This window comes from Gavialis gangeticus, unplaced genomic scaffold (assembly GCF_001723915.1).
Source record: "Gavialis gangeticus isolate Ggan-Ray unplaced genomic scaffold, GavGan_comp1, whole genome shotgun sequence".
Lineage (NCBI taxonomy): Eukaryota > Metazoa > Chordata > Crocodylia > Gavialidae > Gavialis > Gavialis gangeticus.
Window position 1 is genome coordinate 32,731,947 of NW_017729031.1, and position 25,533 is coordinate 32,757,479.

General features: G+C 47.3%; 1 protein-coding gene across 2 annotated transcripts in view; it reads left to right on the forward strand.

The window, feature by feature from the left end:
* SEMA5B (semaphorin 5B) overlaps positions 1–15,022 on the forward strand; it is a 310,450-nt gene extending 295,428 nt beyond the window's left edge. The window contains exons 22-23 of one of the 2 annotated variants that reach the window (XM_019522583.1): positions 8,485–8,554; positions 9,049–9,142. In XM_019522583.1, the coding sequence (XP_019378128.1) occupies positions 8,485–8,554; positions 9,049–9,056 (78 nt within the window). In that variant the 3' untranslated portion in view covers positions 9,057–9,142. Of the gene's footprint in view, positions 1–8,484; positions 8,555–9,048 lie in introns of both variants that reach the window. The other variant, XM_019522582.1, reaches the window with a different exon arrangement.
* Positions 15,023–25,533: the final 10,511 nt, after the last annotated feature.

The window sequence follows — 25,533 nt, forward strand, 5'->3', positions numbered from 1 at the left end:
TCCAGCCCTCACAGGAGGGAGTCCCCGATGACTAGGACCTGGGTTTGAACCGTCCCGCAAAGTTCTGGGTCATGGGAAATTTTTCTCAACGCATTTCAGCAGTTCCCACCTATTTGGCTGTGACAGAGAGGAACTTCCTTTCATAAGAAGGATATGGCTCGCTCCTTCAAGCATACAAAGGACCCGAGTGGAGAGCACAGTATGGTTCACTGCTGGTTTGGGGCACGGGGAACCTGGAAGGATAAAAGACAGGATTAAGGGTTGGATACACGATGTTTTGCATGATCCCCTTCTTCCTCTCACTTTTGAGTGACAGTTTTGCTCTCTGCTACTGCAAGAGGTTGGATCCTCTTCCTAGGGAGCATGAGATCTTCCATTTCGCTCTTTTAGGGCCAAACTTTGCCTACCAGAATTTGATAGGAATCTTGCTACTGCTGGTACTGAAAGCAGGATTGAGCCTTACATGGGTACAACTCTCACGTGGCTGTTGGGAGGACTGATTGAAATCGTGCGCTGCTGCCTGTTCATAAAGCAGTCCAGTCACCTTCATGCTGAAGCACTGATTCTGGCCTGTTGCCTAAATCCACTGCCCCATGAACGAGCAAGCCTAAAGATGTTGGGACAGGCTGCCATGCTGATGGGACAGGTCATCCCAGGGCAACTCATTTGAGGACAGATGTACTTTTAATTTAAAAAGAGATCTAGATAATACATTGTTGAGGCTGGAGGCATCTTCCTGTCTGCTCATGTGCTGGCCCAGGACAAGGATCTTCTGGATGTAACTCCAGTTGGGAAGGCGGTAGGTGCTACGGCATGAAACCTAATTAGAGGGCACATCTACACCTTCATTAATGAGCTTTAGGTAATGCGCATTAAATTTAGTATCACCGTTGTGAGGTGCTAGAGAAAGGGTGCATTAGTCTATTTAATGTGTATTAGCAAAAGAGCATGGCTTTTTGTGATGCTTTAATGTGCATTAAAATAGACTAATGCACATTAAAGTGCGTGTGTAGATGTGCCCAGTGAGTAGATAAAAATGAGGACTATTTACCCACAGATGATACGAGCTGGGGGAGGTGGAAGGTCACTTAACTAAGAACATCTGCACTATATAAGAGAGACTGGTTGTGAAATGTCATCATCTGACAGAAAAAATGTTGGGGCAGTTATACGGCCAGCATCATTGTCATGGCTCTGCTGACTCTAATGCAGGGGTGGGCACTTATTTTGGGCAGAGGGCCACTTACTGAGTTTTGGCAAGCCATCAAGGGCTGCATGACAGGCAGCCCAGGGCAGATAAATATTAATTTTCTAAATTTTTTAGGGGCCCCGTGGGCCGGATAGAATGGCCTGGGAGGCCGCATCCGGCCCCCAGGCTGCATTTTGCCCACCCCTGCTCTATGGAGACTGTAACTCTTTGTATTGGGTATACATCTTCCCCCAGGACTCTAAGGTATCCCCCAAAAAGGGGAGGAAAAGCTGAAGGGCTGAGAGACATGAACAGATGAGAAGTAACTACCAAATGCGAGACTAGACAAGGCCTAAAAGCATTGTCCTTATGTTGGAAACACTGCCACTGTATCATTCTTAGTCTGGTTTTTGTGGTTTGTATACAGTATGAGGAGAGTGTCTCCCTACCTAGGTAGTGTTATAGTCATGTAGCCATGTTGGTCCAGGAATTATGCAAGAGGCAAAGATTTCTTTGGATGATACTTTTTATTGGATCAACTGTATAGCTGAGATAGTCAGGCAAGCTTTCAAATACAAGACAACATTCATCAGGTCTGAGCAGTGAACACCCAACGCAGCATAGTTATAAAAAAAAAAGTTGTAAGAGTGGGGAAAGAAATTCCCAGGGTAGCAGACAAACAATTAGCAGAAGAAAAGGACCTGATTACCAGGACTTGAAGACCTATCAAAAGGGAGGAGGGTCATTCTCACCTTTCATGCGTGGGGAAAATTGGGGAATCAGGTAGGTTTTAATGAGACATAAAGTCCGTATACGTGTTAAGCCCTTGGTTGGGAGTGTCCAGCCAAGCTTTTGAATTCTTGTTCCCAGTTTCTCCTTTTCAACCAGTTAGGTAGATTTCCCTTGAGCACAAGGATGGCAAGGTCAGAGAGGGAATGGTCGCGCTGTGAGAAATGTGCTCCTAATAGTGTACATGTGTTTCTGTCCTTTATAATTTCTCTGTATGAGTTCATTCTGGTGCATAGTTTAGTTTCACTCGTGTAGTTGTCATGAAGGCCTTGGATGCACTGGATCAGATGCACCCTGTTTTGGGAAAGGCACGTGTAGGAACCGGGGAGTCTGATGGTTTCATGATGTGGGGGGCATTGATTGTAGCAGCAATGGAGATGTGTTGCCAGGGTCAGTGTTTCTAGCCAAGGCAAGGCTATGTCCCACTTGATGCCTGTTGGACCGTGGGCAGTTTTCCTCTAAGGATGAGTTGGGCAAGGTTAGTGGGTTGTTGGAAAGCCAGGAGTGGAGGGGCTGGGAATATTTTTCTCATGGGCTGGTCCCTGTTGAATACAGGCTGTAGTCCTTTGATGACTCTGGTGATTGGTGCCAGTGCGGGGTGGGTGGTGGCCACCAGCAGTGTGCAGTCACAGGGGGGTTTCTTTTTGTTTTGGTGCAGGTTACAGGGGGGTATTTTGATAGCCTTGTCACAGGTATGGTCTACGTCTATTCCTTGTTGTCTAAAGGCAGATTTAATTCTGGCCAGGTGGGAACATTGAACAGTTACTTGAAGCAGGTGCGGTGGTATCCAAGGACCTGGCTATATAGGAACACAAGACAGGAAGTGCCACCCTGGGACGTCAAACCCAGATCCCTGCATTCCCAGCAATCATTTACCCAAAGAAAACACTTGATCCTTATTTAAGAAAATACTGTTTTCATTAGAGCCAGTCAAACTATGCGGTGAGCAATCTGTGCCTTTTTTCTAGCTGATATTTGGAGTTTAGACAGTTTCTTACTTAAAACTGAATTTATCTCATCTGCTCTACTTGTCACAGAACAAATGCCCAATCAGGCCATACACGGCATTGTATCTGAGGTTGAAGAGGACTAGTACTGGAATGTCTCTATTGTTAGGTGTGATTATGGGCTGATCCTGCTGGGAGAATTTAATCAACTGCATTAATGGATTATGACTTACTGCCTTGGAGCAAGGGCACAAGTTTCTGGCATGGTGGGCAAAAGATTTTGTACGTGGAAAATCTGAATGATTCCCTCAGCCTAAAAATATCACTAATAAATGAGCAAGATAGAACACGTACCGGTAGACATTGATGCTAGTCATGTTCAGCAGTAGACACTGTTATTGGCACAGCAGCTTGGTTGGACCGATGTGTGTAGGAATTACATGTATTTATGCATCAGAGGTTACAGTAGTAGATGCAGAGGGTTTCTGGTAGCACCTTGAAGCTTTTAAAATGTTTCACTGAATTTTGCACGTGGCTTCTGAATTTCTATGCACTTTGGGAGATGCAGTGTTAAGCTGTACCCAGCAGGGCTGTCCAAAACGGCACCGTTCCATTTTGACTTGTGTTTTGACAGAACAGTGTTTCGTTTCAAATTTCGTTTCAATTTGAAACCACTGTTCTGTTTTGCTTCGTCGAAACAACTTTCGCTGTTTTGACGCTGTTTCAGCATTTCGCCCATACGCTATTATGTGGAAGCTCAAAACAGCCTATAACTTTGTCATTTCTGGCTTGATTTGGATGAAACTTGCAGGCATGCTAACCCCTTCTGAAGGCACAAAGCCTTCCAAGTTTCAAGGAGATAGTTGCAGGGGTTTTGGGAAACTGCGCCTCAAGTTGTGGACAAACGAAACTCATGACATGGGTGACACTGTATGCGTGTTAAGGCACAGCGGGGTGAAAGCTGCAGGGATGGTAGCCCCTGCTGAGGCCACGATGCCTGCCAGCTGTCAAGGAGATCGGTGCAGGGGGAGTCTGGGTTCTGGGGCCCTGCATCTCTAGCTGCTGACAGGCAAAACTCATGACACAGGTGGGTGACACCGCGTGTGTGTTAAGGTGCGCCCTCACTCAACTGACACCAAGGCAGAAGGCAGGGCAGTTCAAACAATGCTGCCTTTGATGCAGATTTTCCATCCCTCCCCCAGAGCACTGCAATTGGAAGGGACCTCAGGAAAGGATGACAGTCATTGGCCAGCTACACAGTCAATAATGAGAGCACTCCTTCCCCTCCCCCGTCCTTACTTTAGTTTCTGTTTCCCTGCAGGCAAGCCCAGCTCGAGCTTCGAAACTTGAAATGTTTTGAAATTTTCGAAACGTTTCGTTTCGAGGCTGTTTCGAAGCTTTCTGTTTCATTTTGATTGTGCTGTTTCGAGCTTGAAATGAGTCGAAACAGCGTCGAAACGAAACTGCCGGCAAAATTTTGCACAGCCCTAGTGCCCTGTTGATTGGACACGGGCCCTTTAACTTGGTTGACGCGCAGTATGTTGAAATGCTACAGTTACCTGTCGCAATAGAAATGCTCTTCATTTTTCTGACTGCATCCCTATTTGATATTGCTGTTCCTAGGACAAAAGAGTTTTCTTTGCTTGCATTTTATTCACATGACAAAACAATGTAATAAAAAACCTTCTAGAGAAAGTTTTAAATTCTTATGCGTGCCCTTGAGTAACGGGTTGTGGTCGGATTAGCGTGTGTGGCTGGCAAGCCATCTGCTGAAGAGTTCTTGGATGCAGACCCCGATGGATAGACTCGCAAATGGAGGTGATGTCAGAAATGATTATGTGGCTTTGCTGATACAACTGATCTCTCAGTGCACTTTCCCCTGCAATGCACAAGCTCACGGCTTTCTGCAGCTGCTCCTCGGCCACCGGGATGCTGAGAACTGGCACCGATGTTGCCCAGAGGGGAGGGTGCCCAGGGGAGACAGCATCTGGGTTGTGATCCACTCTGTGCTGGGAGTCCACGCTCACGATTGCTCTTGCCTTCGCCATCACCAGATGTACTGATACCTTTCTGCATGGAGTGGGCCCTATTTTTCCCTAGTACAACTCCATTGACTTCAGGACCTGGAGGCTAACTTTGGTCCATCAATCTGATGCCCCACCTGGATGGGGCTGAGTGAGAGATGTTGCTCTTGAGAGAGTGTCATAGTCTCCCAACCCGGCCCATCAGAGAAGGGAAGTGAGCAAGGGTTAAACCATAGAGTAAAACGCCACCTGAGGCCACCCACAGTGATCTAACTGTAGACCTGTGCATGTGGGCCTCTAAAATTCACTGCCACTTCATTCCCTCTCTTGCAAAATATCAAGCAGTCTCCAACGCCTGGGAGCTTAATCATCTATTTATGTATTAAAAGAAGACCGGCAGTAAGTTTGTGCTGGAAAACACTAAGGCCCTGCACATCGATCATGTCGATTTAGACCTAACTTTGTCACCTCAGTATTTCTGGAGACAAATTCTTTGCAGCTAATTGCAATATAAATTCCCTTAAAACATTGTCATAAAGGGATTTCCCAAAGATATAAGGCCCACCATCAAAAAAGAGAGAGAGCAAAGAAACAGCTGTGAGGTGTTTTTTTTTTGTTTTCTAAGTGCTATAGAAAAGTAAAGAGGAGGGAGAGAGAAAACTGCAAATCTTGCTAATTAAATGCTAAGCCTGCTTTTGTGGGCTTGATTTAAAGCATTGCAGAAGATCCTGATATTTTTACCAACTTTCCAGCTGAAGGCCAAAGAAATGGACTGTTGTGGTTTTAATGCTCCGCTAGAGATGGGCTTGAGCCACAGGGCTCAAACACCACGAAACATCAGCGATGCTTCGGTCTGAGGGCCTTGTCACACGTTACACTTAGGACGTGCTAACTGTACTGCAAATGCAAGCATCCAGTCGCTGAAGCAGCAGAACATGTGCTAAATGCCATCCTAGCGCAGCAAAGCCAGGACTCTTCCCATGAGGAGCATCTCCAGGTCACATCACCTAACACGTGTTGAGCTAACGTCTGACTGCCCCACGGAGGTAGTACAGTCAGGAGACTCCAGTGCACAGGCCGGGGGAGGTTGGGGCTGACAAACAACCCTTTGTCAGTCCCAGCCCCTGCAGCACATGACGCCAACCCTTAGGACATTTTATTTCGATTGTAGCAAGCATTACTGTGCGACTGCTCAGAAAACTTTCTAAGTGGTAGCAATGAAACACATCCTATGTGTGGCAAGGCTTGATCCAGGCCTAGCTCTCCTTTTAACACTTCAGAGAGGTGACCCAGCTAACCTGAGAGCATTGCTCTGAGACGGCCACCCATCCCCTGCTGCCCCATGCCTTCAGCTTCCTCTGCAACGTGTCTATGCAACCCACAAGACACGGGAGGTTTCTCGGTGCAATAATCGGTCAGTTTGGAGGCAGCTCCCCAGTTGGTTTCCCTGGTTTTCTCTGCACTCATTTGTGTTCTTGCCCATTTATGCCTGTGCTGTGCACTTGAGTGGATCCAGTGATGCGTTACACTCATTGCGCGCAGTTGTGAATGTGGTGGCATGGAGCAAGGTAGTGGGGGAATTCGCTGCATTCTCCTGCGGTGGGAAGCAGCGGCCTGGAGCATGGCGTTGCACACGGTCCCGAGGGAAACCCAGGGACTCTAAAGAGGGATCCAGGGCGTCCAAACCATTCTGGTATGGAATAGGAAAAACAGTCCATTGGCCATACCATACGGTGCATGTGTCGAGTGCATTTCACCAAGGAGCATTTCACCAGCGCAAGTTAGCATTTTTATCCCCATGCTACAGATGAGGAGAGAAACCGAGTCTCCCAAGGACTCCTAGCAAGCGGCAGAGCCAGAAAATAGAGCCCCGTTTCCCTCACTCCCAGCCCTGTGATCTGACCAACACGTGCTGGACCTAAGTGCTTGAGTTGTTATTTTAATATTTCTTTGGACCATGGGAAGCAAAGCATGGCATTTCCCGGCATTTCATTTCAAAGGGCCAAAAGGATTCTCAGCCCTTGGCCAAGTTTGATCAGATCATTTCTAAATGACCCTTTCACTCCACAGCTGATGGACTAGGAGCCCATCTCTGCAACCCATGTGGGCTGTGCACGGGTAGATGAAACGGAGAAGAACTCCATTTTTTAGGCAGGAGAAAGTGAATTAGTTTAAGGAGCCCGTTCCCTAACAACTCCACATGCATTTGTAGCCAGCACAGGTAATCATGGCTCTTGGGCATGTGCTTGGGTTAAACCAGCTCAGATAAATGTTTCAGAAGTGAATCAGTCCCAGACATTTGCCTACCAAATGCTTTTCCTTTGCATATTCTCACTGCAGTAGCTTTCTTTCCTTTGTGGGTCATTTTGCCTCGAAGGAGTCTTTCCTCCTACATCCTGGATGGCTCTAACTCACAGCCTCTCGTGGCAGCTCATCAACTACCGTGAGGTCTGATGATCCCCGCTCTGCTGAAATGGGCATAGGTAGAAGGAATCGGGTTTTCCTGCCTCGGTCTGCCAAGGTTGCTTGAACAGGATACAAGTCGGAGGCACACTTGGGTTTTACAGATTTCACTTGTGCACTGAAAACAGTAGCTCTGCCTATTGCAGTCACATTTGCCAGGTGTATCGGGCCCGGCGCTGCCACCCATATTCGCACAAAGCCGTGCTTAACAGATACCGGCGATGTGCTTAACATTGGTTTCATGAGCAAGGCAGTATTTAGAAGTGATGGTATTGGGTCCTTCATGCTTTTAAGCATCAGCTATTAATCATCACATCGCGCCTGGCAGGAAGAAATGTCTGTGGCGTCCCTGTAGGAAAACAAAGATTATGTCACTTAGGGAGGCAGTAGCAGTCAGCAGCAAGACTCAGGCATCCTTGCCTCCTTTCCTACTCCCTACGCAGCCACTGATCCATGCTGGCTCTTAAATGAGTGGGGTTTCATGCCAGATGCTGAGCTAGACAATCACAGACACCCACCCCCAGTGAACTGAGCACCTTTTTTAAGGCCGGATGTGGAGCATAGACCTTGTGTAGAGCCTCAACAAGAGGAGGAGGACGATGATGGAGGGAGGTACTCAGGTGAGAGATATTAGGCATGTGGTCACGTGAGAATGAAATGCCAGGAGCAGGCTTCAGAAAGTACAACCAGGTGCTGCCCGTGATTGAAATGAGGTTTCCCCTAAGACATAAAGCAGCTGTGGAGGTCCCTTCCGACCCTAGCATCTATGAATCGCTGAATCTCCAACATTGGACTTGACCATTTTCCACTGGTAACGCCTGACATGTCAATGAGTTTTATACCCGGGGGGGAGGGAATACAGCATCTGGTGTCATGAACATGAGCAAGTCCATAAGAGGAAGACAAGACCCCCTCTGCCCGTTCCTGGATTCTGATGGGAAAAGGTACATTCATGTTGCTCTTGTTTTGGTTGCTATTGACCACCCGTGCTTCTCGGTTGTTAAATTTCTTTAGTCTTTTTTTTTTTTTTAGTTTTTCACAAAGTGACCCTGACTTGTTACTTATACTGTAGCTTACAGAAGTGACACACTTAATATCGGGGGGTCCAAACCTGGATATCTACCAGTGGAGATGGAGACCAGGTAAATGTGCACCTGCTCTGCCAAAGGGAAAAAGAAGGGCCACTTTGGCAACTGCTATGAGAGGCAGCTGGAGGCTGTAAAATAAAAAAAAAAAACGTTGGAAGGGGATAGGCTGCAGTGTTATCGTTATTTGCTAAGCCCTGATTGTTTAGGCCCAGCATGTGTGACAATGATGAGCGGACATCGTGCCACCTACTAGGAGAATCTGGGTCTCTGGAGAAGGCTCTGGGTCCTGACTCTGGTAGTGGTTGAGCACAGGTCCACCAAAGTAGGATGGCAGGAGCTGTGGGTCCCTCCACAGCATCACTCCATAAAGGAAGCCATGTGAATGGTATCCACCCACCTTACTCTCCCAGACGGAGGGAAGGTGCTAGTGGCTGGAGTGGAGAACATGATGGAGAAGGCAGCAGAGAGGGTGCTAATCTGGAAATAGGAAGGATGCATTGACCAGGCAGCGTTAACATATCTACGCACTTTCTTTTCCCCTTTCACAGACGCTTAACAAGAACAATTTAATACCCGATGACAGAACCAACTTCTACCCCTTGCAGCAAACCAACGTGTACACGACTACCTACTACCCCAGTACACTGAATAAATATGACTACAGGCCTGAGGCCTCCCCTGGAAGGACCTTTACCAACAGCTGATGGTGGACAGAACATGCAAGGACTGGATCCATTCCTATATGAATTTTCTTTTTTAATTGGGTTTATGGACCAAATATTGGCCCAGTCTCTAGATGTAAATATTGTACAGTAGGGCCTTTTTTTTTGGTTTACTGTATTACTTGTAAACACCACATCTCCTTAAGTGGGCAGAATGCTTACGGGCCACGGACCGTTCTTCATAAGCTTTTACAGATATTTGGCTGCAAGTGTTCAAGGCTGGAAGAGCAGCATTTCTGTCCAGGCCCAAATTGCCAAGGAGCTGACTATGTGCTGTGGCAAGTTTCCACCATGCAGGAGAATGAAACCATACAGGTGTACTCAAAGAAACTCAACAGGTAGCTGCTTAGAGCAGAAAACATCTCTACAGTGAAGAGCACCTTTCCTGCGATACGATAGCAAAAGTACTCTGACTGGCACTTAGTTCACAAGATGAGCTGCACGGGACTCCATCGTGCTAACAACTTAAATGTTTCATTCTTTTCTTTTCTTTTTTTTAAGTTTCTATAAAAGTAACTTTCCAGGGCAGTGGGACCATGGGATGATTCCTTTCCCGTTATGGGAAATAGTCTTCTTGGGTAAGTTGCCGTTTGACTGGCGAAGGAAGAGCATGCGAAGAGCGGACTTTACCCAAAGAAGCATCTCAGAATGTTTCTGGTCTTAATTAAAAGAAAACTATACAGGCAGTGAGATGTTAAGCAAAGAAAATGTTGGCACGACGAGACGTGAACTTGGAGTGCATAGCAAAGATGTTTATACCGCTGGAAAAAAGAAAAAGAAAAAGTGAAGGGCTCTTCAAGAGCCATGGGCTTTCTTCAAGACAACATTTACTCTTTTGTTTTTTTTCCCCCTCTAGTTTTGATTCCAGCCATGACAGTGTTGATGGCCATGCTCTCCTTTTGTGACATTATCATGCATTGGGCTAATTCTTACTGTATGATTATTTTTAGTTCATTTATTTTCAAAGAGTAAGAGATACTGACTTTTTTGGGGGGGGCGGGTATTTTTCTAAGGAATGTTTCCATGGCGTGACGTGACCGGAACGTCTGCTGCGTGTTCTTACGGTGTCTTCCAGGCAGAACTCCATGAATTCATTAATTAAACAGCTGAACAACGTGCATTGTTTGCCGGTATTCCTCTACCTGCTCAGCAAACGAACAAACAAATCCGGCTACAGCCGTTAAATTAAATTGGGACTGTAGCATTATTAAAATTTTTTTATCCAGCTTAGCAATGTAATGTCGTGTAGGTGCGTGACTATGTCCATGAGAACTGTATTAGACTGAGACAGAAGCCATGGTGTCCACGACCAGGTGTTTCCTTGACATTATTGTTTTCACCCTTCGCCAGTGCTTAAATGTACAATTCCCTCCACTGTGTCAGCAACGTGAGCAAGTATGGCACTGTTACTGTTCGATGTTCCTAAGTATTTATAACAAACTCCTGATGCTAAGACTGCGAGAATGCTGCACTACCGAGCATGAGATAACGAGTGCAAAGCACGCACGCATGAACTCCACGTGGTGCCAGAACGGGGAATCTTTGTCTGCCTCATCCCTCAGCTCTTGCCATGTCTATTTTCAGTCCCCAACTAGGGTGTTTTTCCAGAGGTCTGCTTTAGATGCGTTTCCTTCAACAGATTTTTTGCTAGAAGCCAGTGCTGTACTAGTTCCTCACACCCCTTGGTCCCCGGCGCTCACTCGCTCGGCTGGCTTGGGCTGTCCGCCTAACTCAGCTGCAGAAGTAGGGAATAGGAATAGAAGAAAGGCCTGGCCAGAGTGTGCGCAAAAGCCCACATGGCCCCTGAGACCAGGACTGAAAAGCGAAAGAGCAAAGCTGCCTTCTGTTTCTAAGCTAGCTGAACCCGAAAGCTGTCTGCAGTCACCCATGGCCATAATGGTATTTTTCTTATAAAATTCCCCTTGTCAGCCTGGTCACTGGGGTGTCCCAGTCTAGATCAGTCACTCCTGATCTTTTCTGGCCATCAGACCAGTTGAGGGCCTGCTCCCAGCTGCACCAGTGTCAATGGAGAGAAACTCCCCTTAGAGAAGCAGAGGTGCCCTAGATTCCCAGCCAGGTGATGATCGGCCGGCGCAGACTCTTAATACTTTTGCTTCTGCTACTGCTGTTTAACGAGGGACATTGTGACCCCTCCACCCTACATGGGCTGCCCTCAGTTTTGGCGTGTTAGCAGAGGAGAAGGCAGCAAGGATGGATGGGACGGCAGCATGGACATCGAAATAGCGGCATTGCTCCAAAAGCCTAAGGCTGGGATTTTCAAAGGCACCTAAGTGAGTTAGGCACATAAATGGTTATGAGGACCTAGGCTTAGCTCCCGGTGGACTTCCTTTGAGGAACCGGGACTTGTCCTGCTGCATTTCCTTGTTCCTTTAAGTGCCGTTAAAAAAAACCCCCAAGAGACCATAGTGGAACCGGTGGCTGAACATTGTTGGATCAGGCTGCCCAGTCAGGACTTCCCAAATTTAATTTCAGTGATCCTAAAGAAAGCATGGGTGCCCACGATCACTATAGACATTACGAATTATAGACGCCAGAGCGTCCCACACAGATGAGGTCCTGCAATCGAGAGCTGTAGGATTATCATTTACTGGGCTGGATCGCAGCTGCCCTGTGTGAAGGTGTGAGCAAGCGAGTTGAACCTTGCAATCATTTTGAATTTTTGCATTTTCTTTTTTGCCTCTCAAACATTTCCCAGTTCCAGCCTCTCAGAATAACATATTTAAACTGCCTTTTTTTCCTTCCACGCAGCTTGTGAAATTATTTAGGGTTTCAACTCACTGAGAAAAATCATTACTTCCATTGTGCTTCAGAAGTGCATATTTTATAAACTATTTGAAGGCAGATACTGGGGAGGGAGCGGGTGTGCAGTTATATTTTCAGCAAGACATAGAGATTTGTTCTTACCAGTCGTCCAAATGGATTCAGCCCTTTTTTCATATAATTGGCAATCACAGCAAGAGGCTGTGGGCTCCATTCGAGCAGAAAGTAGAAGCGAGGGGGTTGGGCGGGGGGAAGGCATCTGAACTCTTATTACTCAATTAATGTTTGCATGAGAGTGCAGTTCTTTAAGGGCAATGTTAATGTGATGTCAGGGTTGAATGCCTTAAGAGCTCCCTAGTGCATGACAGGTTAATGACACCAGATACAGTGATGTTCGTGCATTTCTGTTTGACTCCAGCAGGTAATTCAGCAGCTTGATCATCATGTCTGTAATGTCTATAGTAGATTGAATTGCTCCTGCAGCTTGATGTTAAATGGCTTAAAATTTCCCATTCTTAGGGTCATCTAAAAGTATGTGCAATACGCTTGGTTCTACAGCATTGCTTTCTACAAGCCGCTTCCTCCGCTATTTTCTTTTGCCCCCACTGTTATGAAAACCTCGGGTCATTTACTTGACAAGGAATTGACCTTCACCTTGAGACTCGAGGGCTGTGCAAATGTTTTGGGCTGGGATTCAGCAAAGAGCAGGTAGACTGCTAGACATGTCTTATTTCTTTCCCCCCTTGGCTATTTCTTGCCCCCCATACAAATGCTTGTACTTTTTTCCTAGAAGGTTCATTTGTGCAGAGTTACCCCTTCTATATTGCAAAGCTGCCGTTGGACTTTGCTGGGTTGGAAAGCCAAGTGTGAACATCTCCCCTTAATAATGCACACAGCTCACTCCAGCAAGTAAAACACTGAAAAAAAAACTCCTGGAGAAAAGGGTGCTGTTGTCTGAAAGACGCACTTGCAAATGTATATATATGTGAGCCAGCTGCTCTTCTGAGACGTGTGAAACATGAATCGCAGAAGACAAGAATGTGTATTGTACAACAACTGCTCTTGATGCCTTATTTTTAGAAAGTGAAATAGAAGTTGTGTCGAAAGCAATGTAGAAAGTGGGAACAGAGTCCATTAATTACCATGTAGGCTACAGACAAAGATGATCCCTCCAATGATGTAAAGCTACGCCCATGTGAGGATGAAATCGCTGTCCGTAGAGAACTGTCTATTCTTTGTACCAAACTGTAGGATTTTTTTATACGTATAAAATGTAAATTTAAAAGTTTGTGTACCAACTTCCTCTTTTGATCGAATAGTGTGCATTATCTATCAGTGGATAAGTACAGTATATATTTATAATATATACACACAATATATATAAATATATATATATAGCAAGATGCCTGCAGAGAACGTTTAGAAGGGCAGTGCTGTTATTCAACCTCCATCTGGACAAACTGAAATCAAGGACTGAAACAGCCAGTGTTTCATTTGCTTTAACAAAACATACCTTGTAGCTAAATGAAATCTAATTATCTTTAAATTGAGAAGAAAATTGATTTTTATAGTTCAAAATGCCCATTTCCCCAGCACAAAGCCTGCGTAAGGATGCCGGCATGAATGGTTTTTGGAGCAACTTCTGTTTTATGAATAATCCTCCCATGCTGGCTATGTGGATCACTCATTTTTTTTTAATTACAAGTAGAGAATAATTGTGTGAGCATAATAGCACGTGGGAGTAAGGACTACTGTACCATTAAAGTAAAATGCATCTTCAGCCAGAACTGGGAGGAAGTCAGTTAGCACGTACGTGTCGAAGAGCTTTGCAATTAGTTTCCCTCTATTTGATTGGCAGGCTAGACACCGACGAACTATTCACACGCTGGGCTCTTACTGTTTAAGTTAAGGGAGAAAACCTGCCAACCCAGCAGCCGAGGTATTTAAAGAAACCTAAAAGATTTGATACAGCAAGTCAGGCACTGGGCTCCTTTGAAAATCCAAGCTGTAATTTTCAGGGTGGCTGAGGTTGCCCTTGGCCATCCACTCATTGGGACAGGGTAAGGACTACCAAAGGTTTGCAAGGGCTTGGTTTGGACTGTTTAATTCTTCAGTAGGGAAGACACGTAGGGATGTCTTTTGTAAACCAGCTGAGGGCAAACTTCCAGAGGTCCTAAGGACAAGTTTGGTTCAAAGAAACATCCACCCATTTAGGTGCTGTCCACGTCTCAACCTGAGACAGGAAAATGCTCTCAAGCAGGTTGTCACAGAGGGTCCAGCATCTTGACTCACATGGCTGGACACTATTTGAAGAGCACCATATTCTTGCCCAGAGTGGAGAAAGGCAGCTCATGGCAGAGATGCAGACTTCAGATCTTGGCACTCCAGCCTGAGCCAAGCCAACCTCGTCAGGTGGCCAAAGGCGATCCCGATGAGTAATGGCAACACGCTCCATGGGCTGGGCACCTGTGCAAGATGCACGCCACAGAGTCCGGGAGCAGTCCGGGGACCAACGCCATCAATAATGGAAGCAAAAAGTTTCCATTGCAAAATTGTGGAGCCAACGTCGAAGCCAGCCAGCTGCATGCTGGTGGGGGATAGGCAGCTGCTCTCCGCTAACGGCTGGATGCATGCTTGCATCTAATTCATTAACAACATTGTTTGTCATAGAGGAGAAGTGAGGGAGGAATGGTAGGCGAAGGTGAAATCACAGGACTTTGTGTTATAATGGGCAGGGGAGGGGAATGACAGTGCATAATTGGATCTTGGCTACACAGGAAATTTGTAGTAGAACACAAAATCTTTGGCCCCCAAAAACAAACCCTGGAGAGTAGGATTGGACTCTTGTGAAGGCACATCACCCTTCCTATGCAATTGAACTTGATGGTACTATTAGTATAAAGGTGACCTAGACTGTAATCACTGCCTTTAGACACTGTGAATTTTTTTTGGGTACTCTGTATTTTTATATATTGTACAATGTAAAGAATAATTCAGAAATAAAACAGAACAACCTGGGGAGCTGGTGGCTTGTTTCCTCTCGGAGGCTAACACGACTGGATCATGCACCTCGTAAGACGACTTGACGGCGAGGACCAGACCGGTAGCTCAGGATGCTTTTCCTGGCATTGCTCAGGGCCTGTGCTGTGGGTGGCCAAGTTAATCCCCTGAATGCAATTAGCTGCATATTCCAGGTTCATACTTCGGTCATTCCTCCTTTACCAACCTGTCAGGCTGCAGCCAAAAGCCTGACGCTGGATTATGTTCATCACAAATTGAGCTGTTGGCTGCTGGGTCCAAAACAAAGCTCAGCCACAAAGGTCAGCTCTGCACACCTGCTTTGCCTGGTTAGACATGGCAGAGGTGAACTGACCACCAACATTTTGAAGCATAAATCATAGTTTGGACGGCAGCGGTCACTGAGCCAAACCACTCTTGACTCAGACCCCTCTGAATTTAGCAACACAAATCCCTTTCTAACGGTGTGGTGTGAACCTCACCTCTGCTCCCTGCTTCCTGTAGCACCTCAGCTGAGACCAGGAAACCCTATGACCATGGTCCCTCAAAGACACCAGGCCTCTATCGAGGATGCGAGCTTGCTGCAGTAAGACAAAAATACGATGTGCATGCTGAACCTTTCGGCTGTATGCTCTCCCTTGCAGCAAAATAGTATCCTGGCTTCTTCACAGTTGTTACAGATCACTGTGAAGAGTTGTAAAAGTGGACACATTTTGATTGAAGGATGATCATCTCTTCATACTAGAGAAGGTAATAGCTCTCGTCACATTTATTAATCAAAATAAAGGCCATGGGAAGTGACAGAATCAGGAACATTTTAGTTTATGTTCTGATACAGCTCAAGACTTATATTGTAGTTTTATACAGAAAATTACACCATAATGTCGTAAAAAATAGATTGGATTACTAATAACCTGAAGCATGGTACACCTGCATACATAATAGCTTATTCCCAGTAAATCACCAGCTTTCATTTGTGTGTTTTTGTATCCTCAAGTGTGCATGCAGGGATTTCTTTTCAATGCAGACCATTAAAAAGTAATTGAGAGGCACAAGATCAGTAAAAACAAACTTGGTGTGAATAAGATGGATTTTTTTGCTCAGTTATCCTTGCACTTCCATGCACATAAATGCTCGGTAAATGGCTTTGTTTTCCATCAAGACATCCCCATGCTCAATTAATGCAGTTTCATGTTGGAACCAATTGCATATTTGCTTTAAAAAAAAAACCTGTCTACCACTTAAATTATTTGCCTAGATGCTAATTTGATTCATTAATGTAACAGACTCACTTGGTTCTGCAATGCGTTTTATTCTCTCTCACCTTCGCTGCACTCCACCATGCGCCCTTTCTGTAAAAATATTGGCAACTCGGTGCAGAGGAGGACATGGTCCTTCCTTACTCAGTGGATCCCACAGCTAGTTCCTGTTTGGTGCCCGTGGAACTGGAAAGCTTCCCCTTACAATCATGCCCTGGAGCCTCGTGAAGTAGGAACAGCAACAAACTCAGGCTATGACATTTGACTGAGCTCAGGAAAAGCCCTGAGCTCTCTGACCCCTCTCCATTTAATCAGAGGGGGCTACTCAAAAGTGCAATGCCCTGTGTATCTAGCCAGGGGACAACACCAGCAACACCAGCACCTGGTGAAGGAGACATGCTGGTAGGCTCAGCATCGCTGTCCGTGCATCGCTTGACGAAGAGAGTGGTGGCACAGGCACTCCAGCCGGGCCCTGGTGCACAAAAACCACCCCGCTCCTTGCCTGGGAGAGTGCTAAGCGTGGCGCTGAGGTGCAGGACTGCGGTCCATCCTTCTCAAAGCTGTGCCACGGCACAGGCAAGAGCGCACGAGTCAGGGGGCCGGAGAAAGCTGTGTGTCAGGAAGCAGGCGCCCGCTGCTGGCCCAGGGTCATCGGGCAAAAGGAGCCTCAGTCAGAGGGGGAGCCTTGACCCAAACGGCTCCCCGTGCTGGACAGCCACCCCACTCCCCCTGCCGCTGGACCACCACCCCTGGAGCAGAGGGACTCAGTGCTCGCAGTCACCTCCGCTCTGCCGAGGGGCGGGCGGTACAACTCAGGCCTGTGCTTTGCACTGCCGGGCTCTGTGCACCACCTTTGCTGTTGAGAGCCTAGGTACCCAATACTGAACCGCGCTTTGGAGGCATGCGAGGCAATGCTGAGCCTGGGAATAGTGCCAAACAGCAGCCCTTTCCCCCCAGCCTATTCCCCTCCCTCCTGCTCTTTGGTGCCCAACCCTAGCCAGGAGGCAAAGAAGCACCATTAGCAAAGCTGGGAGCACGTTCCTGCAAGGACAACTGTGTCGGTGCACCTAAGTGGCTGGGAGGCAGCGTTTTGCTGCCTCATTCCCAGGCAAAGCAGGGTCTCCTCCACAGCTGCGCTCCCCGGCCAGGCCTGGAGGTGCTGCAGGGGCTCCCGAAGGTGCATCGCTGGAAAGGCTCCCTTTGGGCTGCGGTCCTGGGGTGAGGCATCTCCTTTTTAGACGCTGCCGTGTCTAGGTGGAGCTGGCCAGACGACTGGTCCCGCGCTGCCCCACAGAGAACGTGGGTCCATTGCCCACTGATTTCAACAGATGCTAAAATAGCTGTGGAGCCATGGACCTCTCTTGCACATGCAGCCCAAACCACTCACAAACCATTTCACGCCCCTTTGCCCAGGTCCTGGCTGCCATGCGCTTGGTTTCACATTTTCCATGATTTCCCTAGTTGAGACACGTGGCATGTGGTCCCTAACGGGTTAACACACATTGCTGCCCTGAACAGTTGTTCTCCAAAATGATTACCTCAGCCAATTATTCTCCAGCCCGGGGAGCAGAGACCTCGCTGTTCTTGGCAGCATCCTGAAGGGATCGCAGCATCCTGCACGCTCTGGCCGGGCTGCCTTTGGAAGTGCAGCTCCAAGTTTCAGGAAAAGCCCTTGGCTGCGGCATGCTCAGCGATGTTTTCATGCCGATGTAGCAGTCCCATGCTGTTCCCTAGGAGAGAGGCGCTTGCTGGAGGACCGTGCTGGAAGCAGGGAGGAATGGGACTGATCTGGCACAAAAAAGCACCCGCTCAACTTAACTGGGAGGTGAAAACCACAGGCCTGGGGATGCACACCAGTTCCTCTGCACAGACCCACAACCAGAGCACTGCTCCTTGCAGCCTCCAGCAGGCCAAGCCCTGCTCCCCGCACTGCTTTGCTGGTCTCTTGGTCCCACTTTGAGGTGCCATGTGTCTGTAGGTCAAACAGTTCATCACAGAGCATTTTTCAAGGGACCAGACCTTTTCCTTCTGCTTAACAGAGGGAATAAAGTGTCCCAGCTACCAAAGGGAGAGCAGCTCCCTGAGGACGTACATGAAACGTGGGCAGGCAGATTTGGGAGGCTACGTGTTCAGGACGGGAGCAACCCCCAGGATGCACAGGGTCTCTGAACTGCGGTGGCTGCAGGCCTATCCCCTCCAGGCTCCCACCCAGCTAGCAGATATGCTGCTTGGCCAAACCCTGGCTTCCAGCCTAATTCCCCTTGCTGGGCCCAGCCTGGCCCCCAGCGTCTCCCTCCCGCCAGCTGGCACAGCCCCTAGTCTGGCACGGCTGGCCTGCAGGTACTGACAGCTGACACAAGGCCCCCCCAGCCCAGCACCCCAACTTGATGCTGCTTCACCAGGTAAGTGCCCCAAACATTGGCTCATACCCCCATGCCCAGCACCCACAAAGCAGCATGGCAGCCACCCACCTGTGCTTTGCCAGCATCTTGGGCTCAGTAGGCAAAATCCCCTTCCCCCAAGGAACTCAGGGAGGAGAGATAGCCCTTTTCTTCCCCTCTCCCAAGCATGTGCCCACCTTGCTTGTGGTCTCCTCCACCTTCCTGGCAGGGTTCAAGCATTGCTAAAGCCACGCTCAACCTTTGGGTCCCCTCGCTCTTCCTAGTGGCACGGGGCATTTTTCAAGGGACCAGGGGGCACTTTGCTTGGCCAGTTGCAGCCGGGGAAAGAGACACAGGTCAACATGCACTGGCTAGAAGGAAAATGTTTCTTTGCTCTTGGGGGGGGGGGGGGATTAAAATGGGAAGAAAGTGCAACACAAAAGTCATTAAACAACAAAGTGTAGGGACTGTGCTCTCAGCAGAAGCATTCCTACCTAGGGCATGTCTGTGGGAGCAGACACTGATCCCAGCCCTCCTGTCGCTGTAGATACGTAAGGAAACTGGGTGCAACACTGATAATTGAAGGAGTTTCAGTGTTGAAGGGGAAGTGCTCTTTGAGAGAGAGGAAGGGAGGTAACAGCCATGGGGCAGCACTGGAAGGAAGAAGGGAGAGCCTGGATCCAAACAGATCCTGCTTGGGGCAGAACAGGACTCTGCTGCAGACCCCAGAGTGTGACCCAGGCCTGAATAGACATCTCTGCATTATTATAGACCACTGAGAATCGTATTGTTATAGGAGACAAGACGCATGTTCCTAATAACGGCAGGGCCCAGATACTAGGGAACACGAGTGCTGAACAATTTCCTCACCCTCGAGGCACCGAACCAACAAGAGACGATGCCATTTGAGACACGGTTTGCGCTAGCTGATGGTAGATGACAGCTTCCCGTGGAATTGAAACTGAATCAGCTCAGTCTCTTGGACCAAGGCTAAGCAAGGGCAAGCTGGCTGCTTAGGTTTTTCATTTCAAAGGGGCAAAATTTCAGCAAGGAAGGATGCTTGTGGCGTTAGCTTGCGGGAAGATGCTAATGCTGCTGTCCTCAACAACCACGAACAGGGAGGGCAGGGATCAAGTGAAAACCTTGTCAAGTAAAACAAATCAAGGAGTCCTCGTGCATACAAATAAATAAATTTAAAAAAAAAAAATAGCCAGAGGGGATTACAGTAGTGCTGCTATGCACAAGGGATAGAAAAGAGATTCAAATCAGGAGTAGCATTCTTGCATTGGTGCACCAGGGTCAGACTAGATGACCCGCGAGGTCCCTTCCAACCCTGTCAGTCTACGATCGAATGGCCACTTAACCTCAGGTTGTAACAAGTGAAGGCGCGGGGGCTAATGGACGTGTGGACCTAGAAATAGGAAGCACCACATTCAAGGTGGAAACAAAACCCTGAGGAGAGAGGGACCAGATATGCTGCATCCCAGACTTCTGACAGGATGGGGACAAAGTTGTAGATCCAGTAAGCAAGAATTTTTAATGGGCATCAACTCTGGGGTGACACTTTGTGACTGGAGCATAGGAAATGTAGTACCTGTGTTTTAGAGGTGGGGAGCGGGCAGAAGCAACTAGGAAAACCGCTCTTAGTCTGACTTGATAGTATGCAGAGGTTTAGATGAATGTTAAAGGAAAATAATTGAGGACATGGAGGCAAATGAAAAGCTTTCGGTTTTTCAGTTCTAACATTTACTTGTCCTGCGTAGATCTGTGTTCTACAGACCCATCCCTTTCGCTGGTAGAAGGTATTTGGGTCGTGGACCCTCCAGTTAAGTACCTTTCACCTTATGCATCTATAGTAGTCCACAAGACACCCATGTGCCACGAGATTTGACCTGACTCACAGGATCGCTGCCAACCCATTGGGTCTCACCCACATTTCCTCATACCATTTCCCACCTGAAGTGTGGCAGATTACCGTATTTACATAAATGCAAGACAAAGATTTTCCCCCCCCCCCAAACAGCATGGGGGTGGGGAAGGGGAGAAGGGGGCAGAAAGGGGGAGGAAACTCCTTGGTTTACAGTTATATGCAAATGGATTGTGTGGGTGGGGGGAGGTGTTCGGCAGGGGGTGGGTAGGAGAGGTTATTTGGAGTACACACACCAGTGCTGAGCTATAGGGACACCATGGTTTTAAACACTGTTGACCCTGCTGGGGCCCAGCCCAATGAACTATCCCAGAGGTGGGCAAAATACGGCTTGTAGGCTGGATGCAGCCTGCCAGGCCATTCTACCCAGCCCGTGGGGCCCCTCCAAAAAAACAATTACTACTGGCCTGCAGCAGGCTTTCAGAGGTCACCCATCACTGGACCAAGTGGGTACTGTGCTTTCACCTCCGTGGGGCTCCCAGCGTGCCATCTGGGGACCCCAAGCGTGATGGTGTGCAACTGGACAGCTGGGGAGTGCAGAGGAGAGCTCCTGCTTGCAGGAGGAGGGCGTGGGCCCCCATGCCACAGTACACAGCCCCCCCGCTGCTGGTGGTAGCAGCAGCAGCAGCAGGAGGCCCTCGGGGCGCTCGTGACCCACGGCAGGCAGAGCCACCCAGCTGCATGCAGCTGAACCCAGGAGCTGCACGTGGAGGCACAGAGACTGCCTGGCCCAATGGTGCAGCAGTGGCAGGAAGCCCACATGCTGGCACAGACCCAGCCCAGTTTGGTTCAAAGCTGCACGGCCATGGGCCAGGCCAGGCGGGCTCTGTGCCACCACGCGCAGCTCCCGGGATTCAACCAGAGGCAAGCGCCGCCAGGGGACGCTGCTTGCCATGGGCCAAAAGCACCTCAAGGGCCTGCCACGTCTGGCTGCTGCTGCCCTTGGCAAGGGCTGTGTACCATGGGGGGTGGAGCGTGTGGCATTGGCTGTGTGAGCACCACACTACTCCCACAAACCCACACCCCTTCACAACCCCTCCACACTGCCTACCAACCCCACACCCACACAACATACAAGAGTAAGACTTTATTTTGTGTTATTATGCAATCACCTCTATACACACTATGCAAACACAAATCAGGATGAAGTTTTTTTAAAAATAAAATTTAAATACATTATAGTAGGTGTCTGACTTTTAGTATATGATTTGGGTTTTTTTTCTGGTTCCAAGATGGCACCCACCCTCCCAAAAGGCGTACTGTTGGGGGTAAGTGAGGGGTGTTCCCAGTGGCAAAGCTCAGGGATTAGGGGTGGGACTTCCAGTCCCAAGATGGTGATCAGGGGGCCGGGTATCTGTCAAGGGGTGGGGCTATGAGTTAAGTCACCATCCAGCCAAAATAATTGTGTTTATGCAGTATCTGCACTAAAATGCATCAATTCTAGATGAACAGAGTTTACGAGTACAGTATGCAAATTACTACAGGTATGTTTCTTTTAAGGTTAGTGTTTTCAAATTTGCCCCCTACGTCCATATGCCCAGGGAGAGCAGGGTCTGATGGTGAGAAGGGGAAGGGAGCTACCTGACCCCCCAAATTTATTTTCCCTGCTGTAGCAGCAGAGGGGGAAGGTGACAAATTCAAGGCAAACCTCCAATAATTACATTCTATACCTGGAAAATTATAACAAAATGTATACATTTTCTATATATAGAAATTAATTATGGGGGTAGGGGTCTTCTACTATTCAAGTAAATATGGTAAATGAAATCTGCTCCATCTGGGTGTGCTGACAAACATGGCCAGTATCAGTCAGATGCAACTTAAAAGAACCAACACTGTAAAGCCTTCCGCAAGTGGGAAGCATAATAGAAAACCAGCCCTTGTATGGGTGCAGTGCTTGTGGGCACACTATTTATTGGCTTGTGGTCTGCGGGGGTCCAAAAGATAATACTTTTTGCAATGACAGGTGCATTCAGGTGTGGACACACTGCAATGCTTCTTGGTAGCATTTTGCTAGTATCTTCTACTTCTGCTCTAAGCAGGAAATGTCTTTGGGGGCAATGAAAGGCAAAACACAGAAAGCAGACTTCTATTGGTGAACACTCAGGCTTTAAACAACATACACAGAGCAGTTCATTTCCAAAAGGTCATTTATTACTTGTATTACAGTAGACCCTAGAGGCCTCCACAGACACTGTGGCCCCACTTTGCACATACACAGTCAAAAAGAGCCCCTGCCATGAAGAGCTTACAGTCTAAGTAGACAAGACGGGAGGAAGGAGGTATACAGCTGGGACAAGGCCGGGAACTGACCTTGCATCTCCCAAGTCCTGGGCCAGTGCCTTGCCTAACTCCCTTTGTCTACTTGAGCATCACTTTGATTGCTGGATGAGCAAATTACACTCAGTGAAAACCACTTCTGTGGGCAAAGAGCCAGGAACCCAATGGCTCTGCTAGTCAGACATAGTGTTCATTATTAGGCTTGCTCAAGGAAATGGTTTGCTGATACACCTTCACCTAGAGCACCCTCTTGTCTTCTTTGAAGTCCTATTGGTTCTCTCTCATCAGTAATCCCTCTCAACCTCCTTCCTCTTTCCAACATAACTCTGTTTAGGGTACAAGGTTTTCAACAAATGTGTGCTGTAAGTGACTCTCTCAACCTTGTGCAATAAAACAACTCTTGATGAACATGCCTTTTTCATGGGAGTGTCTATCAAAATTGGGCCATGCTCTTAATGGGCTCTCTGGGTCCTAGTGAAATACAAATCATGGTGTCTATTCTTCACAGAAGGGCCAATTAAGAGTCCACTATAGTCAGCTGAATTCTTTCTAGCGACTACAGTAGGCTCTGGATCCGGTCCACAGTGTTCAGTATTCCTTTAAACCAACTCATCCCCATTTCAAAGTAATACTTTTGAATTTGTTTCAACACTGATACTACAGCAGCAGTCTAATATTAGTTTACATTCCCTACATTACTGAAAAGTACTGGCAACAATGATAAGTAATTCTTTTAATGTGAAACAACTATTATTAAAAGTAACACACACCTTCACAAGGTAAGATTCCAGTCTGAAAAGATATTAAGTGGTTGATTTACACATGTACAGTGGTTTAAAACATTATTTTTAAAATAAAAAATACAGCACGTCCAAATATTGCATACAAAAAGTAGAATCTGTCCTAAAATAAAATTCTATCAAATCATTTTAAAAAATTACAAAAGTAAAATGCATACAAACTCCAGTAAAATTGAACAGTCTTCTATGTTGAACGTCATTTACAAAGACACATCCCGATACACAAAAGAAACCTTATTTTTTCCTATATATTCACAACATAATGTTAGAAGGAAAACCGTGTGTCACATTATTAAAAGCCAGTATTTCCACCATGGTCATTTCTAGAACAGAGCTGAAGACACTGGACACTGCAGGGAAAGAAGATTTTTGGACCAATGAAAATCCTAAACGGACAGGAATTTTCATCTGAAAAGACAGAGGCATGAAAACTAACCAGCATATAGGGCAGGGCAGGCAGCTAAAGGACACGGGGTCTGCAGAGAACTGTTTGCAAAACTATGCTGAGTTCCCAGAGAGAAATACGAACACAAAACCTCAAGGGAAATTCCAGCCGCTGCACAGCCCTTCCCATGATTCCTGCCAATGGCTCTCCGAGCACCTGCAATGTGACTCATCAGTTTCTGAAAAAGCTTCTCAAATACTTCAGATGCCTTGATTTCTTCCTTGGGATGCCAGCATTCCCCTCTCCGATCCGCATGTGAAGTTGTAGTATTAAATGCACAGACAATTCGACAATTCGGGACAATGCGACAGACCAATGGGGATTTCAAAACGAATTCGAAGGACAGGCAAGTAAATAAGGTGCATTCTAGAAAGTGATTTAGCTTTGTTCACTAAATCCACTGTGCAAGCAAGTAGCAAAGCAACAGACAGCTGCGCTGTCGACATCTAGTTTAAAAAGACAGTGGCTTTAAAGCCAGGTTGAGTTCCTGTCCTCCGCTCAGTCTCTCTCTGAGGCTTGTCTACATGGGCAAGTTAGCATGCAGTCAGCAGGAGTGCTGGTGTACAGTGCACCAGCCACTCTACTCTTACTTGCCATGTGAAGTCCTGGTTTGTGGCAATGTGAGGAAGCTGCTGCTGCTCTGAAAGTGGAGCAAGCTATTTCATACTACACCTGCCAAGTGTCCACCCGTAGAGTGAAGGTGCAGCAAGGGAAGCAAGTTACCTGTGCACCAGCTCCTTCACACACATTTCCCCATGCACACAAACCTTCTGCTTATATGTTCCCTGCGGAGCAGATATACTATAAATACCGTTACATGGTTACAAGACCTGATGACTTAAAAGGGAGCTCATTTAGTTCACAAGAAGGGACGTGTAAAGAAGTTGCTTTAATGCTGTGACTTAACAGAAGTGCGTGGCTTTACAGCACTTTAAACATGGGTATAGCGCTTTAAATGAACCCTTACTAAATGAGGTATTAAAACCTGAAGTGCTGTATTTCGCAGCACTTCAGCAACCTACAGCACTCTGAATAACTTCTGCATGCTAGTCAAATTTCTGACCTGTAGAAAAGCTCCTGGAGGCTGCAGAAACTAGGCTGGAAAGTGCAAGGAGGCTTTGAACCTCACCCCCAACCCCCAACACTGTGCGCATCATGTTTAAGAGTGCTGTAACCTTACAGTGCTATAAAAAGTGCTCTAAATTACAGCACTGTAAAAAGCGTGCGAAGAGCACTTCCGTACACATGCAAGAGCATATCGTCAAAAAAGGGCCCCTTAATTCAAATGTAATGGATAACTGGAAACATTGCTGTTCTATAGCTAGCACCTTTCCAAAGGAACCCAAAGCCATTCAGACAGTGAAAAGTGTCACAGAACCTCAGCATGGTACGGAAACATTGGCAACAATTTTACAGATGG